Genomic DNA, 10,718 nt, shown 5'->3' on the forward strand with positions numbered 1-10,718 from the left:
TGTCATGGGCTTTGAAGACACTCGAACTCAGGATGAAAGGGGAAAACATGTTAAGAGGAAGGCACGTTTGGCACATTTGATCGCCCTCACTGTGATCAGCTCCCACCTGGAAACCTATGTCCCCACTATGGAAAGACATGTGGATCCAGAATTGGCCTCCACAGTCACTTACGGGCTCACTGTTAAGACCGTTTTCATGGAAGACCATCTTACTTGGCTACAAGTGATTGCCAAAGAAGAAGAAGAAGAAGAATGCAGAGTAGGGCCTTCTGATGAGTAAAGAGTGGAGAAGATGGTAGGGGAAGAAGCAGTCCCTGAGGTGTCCTGGGCCCTAAGACAGGTAGGTCTTTAGTAGCTAATCACCTATGCTTTGAATTCTGCCTGGAAGCAAAGTGGCCACCAGTGCAACTCTTGAAGGATCCTTGGGACATCCAAGTGATTTATCAGCTCCAGACCATTGTCCACTAGAGGAGGGGCAGCTGAATGCGTGAACTTTCTTGACACCACAAACAAAGAAGACAATATGGATACAGGTAGGTAGCCGTGTTGGTCTGCTGTAGTCGAAACAAACAAACAAACAAACAAAAATTCATTCCAGTAGCACTTTAGAGACCAACTAAGTTAGTAATTGGTATGATATTTCATGTGCATGCACACTTCTTCGTGAAAGCTCATACCAATAACTAACTTAGTTGGTCTCTAAGGTGCTACTGGAAGTAATTTTTTATTTTTATTTTATTTATTTTATTTTGTTAAGACAATATGGAAGTTCTGCCCCTGCCTTCATATCAGCGACAGGAGCTCAATCATGCGCATAAAAAGTCTTGTCCACAGATAAAAGGACTGCATAGGATGTCAAAGACCCATTACTATTTCTGCAGTGGGGTTTCTGTCTCCAGCATTCTAGAGCAGCCCAATCCACATGAAAAGGGAGCTTTTTACCCACTGTATGCTCGGAAACACACCTACAGCAAGGCCCGTTCCAGCTGGAACTCTGCATTCTGGCCTCCATCCAGGGGAAACCGGAGCTGCTCCTCAGATGGGGAGTCCAGTATGGGGAGTGGGGGGGACTCCTTTGGAGGGGAGGCATAGAATAAAACTTAGTTGGCCATCTTCCAGTTAGCCAGCAGCGCTGCCTCCCTGCTCCTTTCTCTCCCCACAATAAACGTATAAAAAGATCTTGGAATCCTGCCTTATTGCCTCGTTTGCACAAGTTTCTTTTAATATTCCCCTTTATCCCTTTCGTCTCCTTACTTTCCACTTGACCATATCTCCTCAATTGCTTCCTTCCTTTGGCTGGAATACTTGGGTAGTCTTTTTTTAAAATATGCATTTAATAATGAAATCATAAAACTGAGCGCGTGGAATGCTCTAAGGGACATTCTGATGACCGGCATTCGCTGAGCGCGCGAACAAGGCTACGGCAGGATTTGATAGACTGGGAGGCGAATGGGGGAATTTGTTTTCTGTGTTCCCAATATGTTGAAAAGCAATAAAATCAATCAATGGTTCCTTTTAACTTATTCCCATTGTCTGCAGCCGGGGCCAGGGGGCTCAGGACTTAAGACCCCGCCGTCGGGGCGCAGCTCCTGGGCAGCGAGTGTCGGAGCGCAGCGGGTCGGCTTCCCTGGCGCGAGCGCGCAAAGGGTTGCGAGGAACCGGGCAAAACAAAGTTTTTCGCTGCGTCCACGTGACCCGAGGGCTGCCGGCCAATCAGAGCCCGAGGAGGTGCTTATAAAGCGAGCCGAAAGCGGTGCTTCGGGGAGCGTGTTCGGAGGAGGAGGCGAGTGAAGGCATCCCATCCGGAGCCAAAGTGGGCATCGCGGGCAAAGTTGGTCTGAACGGAGCGGTGGAGACAAGCTGAAACTTCTGATCGGTGAGCTGAGCACTCCAAGGGGGCTTCTCCTCCTCTTCCAGCCCCAGTGCTTGACCTGGAAAACGGGTCAGATCTTCCTTGCACGTATGAATGTGTGCATGGACGCTTACCTGCGGATGGGAAGGACCTTTTTTTGCCTGTGGCCAATTTACCTTTTCTCTGGGTCGTCTTTCTAGGCAAAACAATTGCTATTAGAACTTTTTGTTTAAGAGGGAGCTGGTTATTCCTAACCCGCAATGATTATATGTTGCACTCACATTTTTTTTTTATTTTTTTTTGCTGCAGAACTGAAATCATAGAATCATAGCATTGTAGAGTTGGAAGGGATCTCAAAGGGTCATGTAGTCTAACGCCCTGCAAACGTTGGCTGTGTGTGTGTGTAAGCCCTTATTGATTCAGAGGAGGTTTGACAAAAAATGCCCCTGAGCATGCACAGAATGCCTTCTAGATGCCACTCAGAACAAGCCTGGTGGATGCCTCAGATCAGCTGTGAGCCTGTCCCTGCTGCACCCCTATTTTTAAAAAGACCTACCACATGCTATGTAATCATTTTTAAGAGAGATTTTTTTTTAGATGGTGCCTTTCCTCAGGGAATGTATGAATGCTTTTCCATGTATGCATGATCTGGAGGTTCTGTCCTTGCTACAGCCTGCAAGCCTGGTCTTGGGGGAAATCACATTTCCCCAGCACAAAATGAATTGCTGGTGGGAAGATAAAAAATTCCTTCCAGTAGCACCTTAAATACCAACTAAGTTAGTTCTTGGTATGAGCTTTCGTGTGCATGCACACGTCTTCAGTATCTGAAGAAGTGTGCATGCACACGAAAGCTCATACCAAGAACTAACTTAGTATCTGAAGAAGTGTGCATGCACACGAAAGCTCATACCAAGAACTAACTTAGTATCTGAAGAAGTGTGCATGCACACGAAAGCTCATATCAAGAACTAACTTAGTATCTGAAGAAGTGTGCATGCACACGAAAGCTCATACCAAGAACTAACTTAGTTGGTCTTTAAGGTGCTACTGGAAGGAATTTTTTATTTTGACTATGGCAGACCAACACGGCTACCTATCTGTAACTGGTGGGAAGATGTGGCTGTTGAAGTTATGAAATTTTGTGCTCTTTTTGTGTGTGTGTCACGGGCACATGTTGGATGGTGACACAACACAGTCTTCAGGTGAGCACCGAAGTCCTCCTTCCCCCTCCCTGGGTCATTTTGAATCCTGGGACATTTTGTTATTCTGTGTGTGCCTCCTCCCAGTGCCTTATGGTTTCCCAGTACTTGTCAGCGCTGAAACAAAAAACCTTGCTTGTACACGCACAAGATTATTTCTCACCACCGTAAGGCAAGGAGAGATGTGGGGATATAAAAAATGTACTCTTGTGCTGCAATAAAAAGAGATTAAACATATAGAGACATATAGAAAAGCCATCACAGGCTGTTCCCATTTTAAATACAGAATCATAGAACTGTAGGGTTGGAAGAGGCCCCAAAAGTCATCTCCTCCAAGCCTGTGCAATGCAAGAATCACAGCTAAGTAAGCCGTGATAGATGGCCATCTGAGCTCCCTTTAGAAACCTCCAAGGAAGGAGAGTCCACTACCTTCCAGTTTGTTCTGCTGTCTAACAGCTCTTACCTTCAGCAGGTTCTTCCTAAGGTTTAGCTGGAATCTCCCTCCTTGTAATTTAGATCCATCAGTTCAGGTCCTACCCTCTGGGGCAGCAGAGAACGAGCTTCTCCACCTTCCCTTCAGATATATGTAGAACGGAAGCAGATCATGCGTGTCTCCCCTGAGTTTACTTTATTTCATTGCGTTTCTAGCCCACCCTTTTCTCCAAGGAGCTCAAGATGGCACACATGTCCCGCCCCCATTTAATCCCTACAACCCCCCTGCGATGTAGGTTAGGCTGAGGAGCAGTGACTGATTCCCAAGGTCACGTTCAGTGAGCTTCATGGCCAAGTGAGGATTTGAACCCTGATTTCTCAGGTCCTAGTCCAGCACTAACCACTGTACCATGCTGGCTCTCAGAGCACAAGTTTAGCCTGAGCTTGACTCTGGCAATGGGTGTGGGCAGTCTAAGGAGGGGCAGGGTGAGGGTACTCTGCATAACTTCTCGAGGTTGGTTTCACACCAGTGGGGAATATGGTGCCCTTGAGATGTTGTTGGGACTCCAGCTGGCTTTGGTCCCAGCCAGCTTGGCCAACGGTCAAGGGTGATGGCAGCCATCTTTCAGCAATGTCTGGAAGGAAGCAGGTTCCCTACCCTGCCCAAGGCTGCAGTCCTAAGGATGCCCCAGGAGAAGAATTATCCTCTGGCCCTCCAGGTGCTCAGAGAATTGCAGCACCGGAGGGTACCCTGAGGGCCATCTAGTCCAGCCCCCTTGCAGTGCAGGCATCACAACTGAAGCATCCATGACAGATGGCCATCCGTTATTCAGCTTGAAAGTTGAGTTTGGAGGAATTTCAGTCCTGAAAACACTCCTGATGTCGAAAAGCAAGTGCAGTTCAACTTCTGCAGTGTTAAGATGGTGCTATAACCATTGGCTATTTGGTCCCTGAAGTTACTCACAATGCGGTTTCTCTCCCCCTCTTCTCTTTCTCTCTGCTTGTATTAGGACACTTAAATCTAGGAAGATGAGGGCAGTGTTGCTGGGTAGCCACAGCATTATGTCTCCTTCAGAAATCCTCCTGGCCATTGCGCTTTTCTGCCTGCTCCTGGTTGCCATCAAATCCTTCCGGCAGCAGATCCCTCAGGGGCTGAAGCAGCTCCCGGGGCCGAGGGCATACCCGCTGATCGGCAACGTCCTGGAGCTTCAGAAGAACCCTCACCTGGCCTTGACTCAGATGAGCCAGAGATACGGGGATGTGATGCAGATCCATATCGGCACAAGGCCAGTGCTGGTCCTGAGTGGGCTTGAAACTATCAAGCAAGCCCTGGTGAAGCAAGGAGAAGACTTCTCAGGGCGCCCTGACCTCTACAGCTTCCAGTACATTGGGGATGGCCAGAGCTTGACCTTCGGCAGGGATTCAGGAGAAATGTGGCGAGCGCGCAGGAAGCTGGCCCAGAATGCCCTGAAGGCCTTCTCGGCTTCTGCCAACCCAACGTCCTCCACTTGTCTGTTGGAGGAGCACGTCTCCAAAGAGGCAGACTACCTTGTCATGAAGTTCCAGGAGTTGATGGATGAGAAAAAGAGCTTTGACCCCTACCGGTACCTTGTGGTCTCTGTGGCCAACGTAATCTGTGCCATGTGCTTCGGAAAGCGTTATAACCATGAAGACCAGGAACTGCTCAGTCTGGTGAACCTGAACAATGAGTTTGGGGCAGCGGCTGCTTCCGGGAACCCGGCAGACTTCATCCCTGTCCTCCAGTATCTTCCCAGCCGTGCCATGAAGGCCTTCAAGGACCTCAACCAGCGCTTCACTGCATTTGTGCTGAAGATAGTTAAGGACCATTACATGAGCTTTGACAAGGTATGTTTGTGTGTGTGAACCATTCAGTTTGGAAAGTTTCATCCTTGATTTCTGGCATGTATTCCTGGACCATCACCAACATGGTAGAAGACCGACCAGGGCATTGCAATGACTTGCTTGCCCATAACCTGCTGCAGGGATAGGCAACAGGGTGCCCTTCACCTGCCATGGTCCAACAACATCTGAACAAGTACCATGCTGCCCACCCAAACTTTAAAAGATTGTATTTGTTGATGGAGCCGTAGATCTCCACACAGTAGATACACCAGACTGCATGTCAATGTGTGGTTTAACACTTGCAAAGGAAGCTATGTGGTGCCTAGGAAACGGGCTCATGCAGAATAGAAACCACAACATGAAATTTAGCCCATATTCTGACATCTGAATTACATCCCATGTATCAGCTATGGAACAGGGTGGTGTCTACAGGGTTGCAGATGGTCTCCCATGCAGGCAGTGTCTAGACCTCGACCTGCTTAGCTCTAGGAAGATTGGTATGCCTTGAAGCATCCTGCAGCCAGGAGAGCTACAATGAGCTCTTGTACTTGTAGCTTATTCTGTAACAGCTCATGGTAGACCATACACTTTGCTTGCAGAAGGGTCAATCCTTGGTGATCCTAGCAAGAGGATCAGGAAGCAGGTGATGGGAGAGACATCTGCCAGACACCCTGGAAAAGTGCTGACAGTCAACAGTGGGCTATTTGTTTATTTTATTTATTAAATTTATATACCAGCCTTCATCCAAGGACCACAGGGCACTTTACAGTAAAAAAACACAAAAATACACAGCATAATAACAATCGAAACAACATCCCCCATAGTTTAAAAGGCCACAAATTGTTTAATTAGCTAAAGGCCTGTGAGAAGAGGAATGTTTTTGCCTAGTGCCCGAAGGTATGTAGGGAAGATACCAGGTGAGTCTCAATAGACAGGTAGCCTGACCTGATATAAGGGAGTTTTATATGTCTGTCTTCTAACTGACCGGGATTGGCTCTGCAGGAAGACAGTTATCTTCTGGATTTGTATTTCAGGAGAACATCCGAGACATTACTGACTCCCTGATCAACCACTGCGAAGAAAAAAAACTGGATGAGAATGCAAACATCCTGCTTTCGGATCAGAAGATTGTCAATATCGTCAGCGATCTTTTTGGAGCTGGTAAGAATCTGCTAATCTAGAGAGAACCTTTCAACTGTCTTCTCCCTCCTCCACCTCCCGTTTAAGTTATCGTGCACGCTGCTTAGCATAAGAGGAGATTTGCTGGATCAGGCCAAAAGCCTATCTAGTTACAACCATTGGTCATTATCATTTGATACGATGTTCACACCAATTCACCAAATACAAGAACAGTAAACCGGGTGGCGTTGTGGGCTAAACCACAGAGCCTAGGACTTGCCAATCAGAAGGTCGGTGGTTCGAATCCCCACAACGGGGTGCGCTCCCGTTGCTTGGTCCCTGCTCCTGCCAACCTAGCAGTTCGAAAGCACATCAAAGTGCAAGTAGATAAATAGGTACCGCTCCGGTGGGAAGGTAAACAGTGTTTCTGTGCACTGCTCTGGTTCACCAGAAGTGGCTTAGTCATGCTGGCCACATGACCCGGAAGCTGTCTGCGGACAAACGCCGGTTCCCTCGGCCTATAAAGCGAGATGAACGTGCAACCCCAGAGTCGGTCACGACTGGACCTAATGGTCAGGGGTCCCTTTACCTTTTTTTAAACCGTAGCTTCAGATCTCCGATCCATTTTGTGAAGTAACGCATTGGCTCTCCTGTCTCTGTATCTTAACAACTAATTCAGAGTCTGCATGGTTTTGATACCTCAGTACAGAGAATGGAATCTTGGAATTGGGCTCCTAGACGATGTGTTGCATTAATGTTCAATAGTTTGGCACCTGATGCTGAATATTTCCCCACTTGATCCCTGTCTAGGTTTTGACACAGTCACCACTGCTCTCTCCTGGTCCCTCATGTACCTGGTGACGTTTCCAGAAATCCAGAAGAAAATGCAGGAAGAAATAGGTAACCCTGGCACTCCTAATTCAAGCGTTTCAAAACTGTGTTTGCCCAAGGCTAAATTTGAATCCATCTTACTTTCTGCCTCTTTCCGGAAACTGCAGACCAAACCATTGGCAGAGAAAGGAAACCCAGGCTGTCAGATCGTTCCGCGTTGCCCTACACAGAAGCTTTCATCCTGGAAATGTTTAGGCATTCCTCCTTCCTGCCTTTCACAATCCCTCACTGGTAAGGCTTGCACAATGCAGGATTGGCAAGGGAACAGTTTTGGCCTGGTATATTTTATTATTATTCTTACTATTTCCCATCTTTCCTCCAAGGAGATCAAGGTGGTGTACACAGTACTCCCTGCTCCATTTTATCCTTGCAATCCTGTACCCACTTACCTGGGACTGGGAATGAAGTTGATAGGATATACGGTACTTCCAGACAGGCATGTATAGGATTGTACCATTAACAGCTGAAAAGATGACCCATCAATCGTGTCAGCTTGTAAATCTGCCCTGTCTCCTAACTTACTGCTTGACTTCCTCCATGCTTGTCTGAAGTCAGCTTTTCTAAATCATCTTACTTTGAATTAAGTTTAATCATACTTTATTCCAGAGACATACATGCTTTAGGATTGCAGCCATTTTTACATTCAGCCCATGCCACCTTTATCACATAAGAACTAAACACCTGCAGCTCCTTGTGTATGTATAAATTGTGTTCTGGTTCCTCTCCTTGTAGCACAACCAGGGACACAGCACTGAACGGCTTCTACATCCCAAAGGATCTCTGCGTCTTCGTCAACCAGTGGCAAGTCAACCATGATCCGTAAGCATCTCTGGAACCCGCTTTGTAATGCATGGAGTAGAGCTACCGTATTCCAGTTTGCCCCAAATAAATGGTTTTGATTCTCAGTGCAAATCCTGCATCCCTGAGATACTTGGCTCTGGATGGAAAGCCTCAGGCTGTAACCCAATGGTGTCGGACCTCAGCCCTCCCAGCCTGGCCCTCTGCACCCCCCATCTGAATTCTCCCTGGCTGGATCGTGTCATTGTGTGCAGAAACTAGCCTACTTATAAATGTTACATTCATTATTCTTCCCACTTTTGTCCTAGCCATCAGTGGCATGAAGCCCCTGGAAGGCTGTCCACGAGGAAATACAGCCCACAGGCCAAAAAGAGAGGCTTCCTTTCCCCTGCTATAACTTTTCCCAGCTTCAAGCAGCTGGATTTACTATTGGAGACACCAAAATGGGTGCTTTCTCCAAACCTCATATGAAATGGGAGTCTAACCCAGGGATGTCCAAAGTCCGTTTTGGGAGCCTAATCTGGCCTACTGGTCAGTTTAAACTGGCCATTGTGGCAGTTTATTTCTTGGGGTAAACTCCTAAAAAAACCTCAACAACTTCAATCCTAAAAAAAAAAAAGCTCAACAACTTTGGTTGGCTCTCACGGCCCTTCACTTCATCAATTCTGGCCCTCTTTGAAAAAAGTTTCGACACCAGTGGTTCCCAAAATGGGGCAGTGGAACTCTAACCTAGTGGTTCCTTGGGGAATTACCTGGGGGGCACCAAGAAGCAAATGGGGGCACCGGAGGTATAAATGACAGAGTTGGAAAAACTGGCGTCACTGGATCTAGTTCATTTTTGTTGAATTAATGAAACTGAAGAGTTTTAATTGTATTTTGAATAAATGTGCAGTTAATTGTTACTGTTCTGAATTTTATTGTGTGGCTTGTGCAAACCACTATTCTAAATAATGCTTTTTGGAGGGTAGGGCAGGGGCCACTGGGGAAGTGTTTCTGGAACCAAGGGGGTGGGGCCCCACAAAAAGTTTGGAAACCTCTGGTCTAAAACACCTGCTCTTTGCCTCTCCAGGAAGCTTTGGCGAGATCCTTCTGCCTTCAACCCAGAACGGTTTCTCACAGCTGACGGGACGGGAGTAAACCGAGCAGAGAGCGAAAAGGTTCTGACGTTTGGTCTGGGCAAGAGGAGGTGCATTGGAGAGAACGTTGGCAAGGGCGAAGTGTTCCTTTTCTTGACGACCATCGTTCAGAAGCTGGAGCTGAGTGTGTGCAGCGGGAAGACAGTGGACTTAACCCCTCAGTATGGACTCACAATGAAACACAAGGAGTGTGAGCATTTCCAGATTAGACAGCGTTTCTAAGAACCAGTGGTGGCATCTGGGAGCAAAGGAAGATTGGGACGACCGGGAGGAGGGATTCCTACCCTGCCATATCTGTAGCTTGACTTAGGAGTGGGTTGGTCACCCAGGCTGAACCGTGGATTGAGGCTGTATCAAAATAACAAAAGTGGGCAAATTATATAGGTTGGGTAATGGCATGAGGCACTGTAATCATTTTCATTTAAGTGACTTGAAACCAAGTATGCCCTAGGTGGGCTTGTATGGCATGGAATAACTTCTCCGATTTGACCGTAATACTGTGGTGGCTTTGGTCATACACTAAGACTTCAATGGAAGAGTCTTTCTAGGATGCAGACAAGTAACTGAGAGGTTATCATGCTTGTTGTACAAACATACATTTAAGAGGAAGTGGATAGGCATGTATGTACCCATCAAATGTTGCTTCCTGAAGGCCTTGTTAAAAGGGGCAGTGGATTCACACTTTTATAAACCTTTACTACTAACAGAACATTGTAACCAGATAATCACATATATACTAATAGCAAACTCAGCTTCACACTGTGAGTCCTTACATAGCAAAATGGCACCAGCCATGCCTAAGATGAGAAGAACTAGCAAGCTTGTGTTTGGGATCAAGAGTTTGCAAAAATAACACAAACTTTAGGAAAATCTTTGATGAATCCACAGACAGACAAACGAGAACAGTGTCTGATCAGTAGTCACAGAACTTTGACAGCACGTTGAAAAACTAGGAAGGAGAAACAAAGGGAATATCCTTGAAAACTTCAGGAATATACTTTAAAGTGCAACATTTTGTTGTGGGTCTCACTTGTGTTTACTAAATGCAAGTTGTGCTTCATGAATCATTCTCATATAGTTAAGTATTATGATGCTGTACACTGAGAAACTCAATAGTAAAGAAATTAAATGTAATGGTGGTATATACAGGAAATCTGTTTATGGGGCTATCTATAGAGACATAAGGGAGAGAAAGGGGGCTTGGTCCCAGAACATCTCTTGTCCTCCTTGAAATCCCTTTTCCTCTGCAGGCACTTTTGATGTGAAAACGGTAGTCTGATCTGACTTCCCTTCAGTTGGGGGTGAGGACTAACTATGTGTGGCTGCCAAACTCTAGGCAGGCACTATATGTGTACAGTGCTGTTTATACTGATGATGATGTATAAATAAAAATAGCTTTCTACAAGAATTTCAGGCTTGCAGTTATCT

At 46.5% G+C, this 10,718-nt stretch overlaps 1 protein-coding gene across 1 annotated transcript; it reads left to right on the forward strand.

The window, feature by feature from the left end:
- Positions 1-1,722: 1,722 nt before the first annotated feature.
- On the forward strand, positions 1,723-10,698 carry LOC308594564 (cytochrome P450 1A5-like). Its single transcript, XM_081207786.1, has 7 exons — positions 1,723-1,876; positions 4,494-5,349; positions 6,381-6,507; positions 7,276-7,365; positions 7,464-7,587; positions 8,089-8,175; positions 9,224-10,698. The coding sequence occupies exons 2-7, from the start codon at positions 4,513-4,515 to the stop codon at positions 9,510-9,512; spliced, it is 1,554 nt and encodes a 517-aa protein (XP_081063912.1). The 5' UTR covers positions 1,723-1,876; positions 4,494-4,512; the 3' UTR covers positions 9,513-10,698.
- Positions 10,699-10,718: the final 20 nt, after the last annotated feature.

Source organism: Podarcis bocagei (assembly GCF_964188305.1).
Source record: "Podarcis bocagei genome assembly, chromosome: 9".
Lineage (NCBI taxonomy): Eukaryota > Metazoa > Chordata > Lepidosauria > Squamata > Lacertidae > Podarcis > Podarcis bocagei.

Bases quoted from the DNA above. Each gene is read 5' to 3' on its own strand.
- LOC308594564 (XM_081207786.1), top strand. From the start codon at position 4,513: ATGAGGGCAGTGTTGCTGGGTAGCCACAGCATTATGTCTCCTTCAGAA. The intron at 7,588-8,088 runs GTAAGGCTTGCA...CTCTCCTTGTAG, and splicing joins CCTTTCACAATCCCTCACTG to CACAACCAGGGACACAGCAC. The intron at 8,176-9,223 runs GTAAGCATCTCT...TTGCCTCTCCAG, and splicing joins TGGCAAGTCAACCATGATCC to GAAGCTTTGGCGAGATCCTT.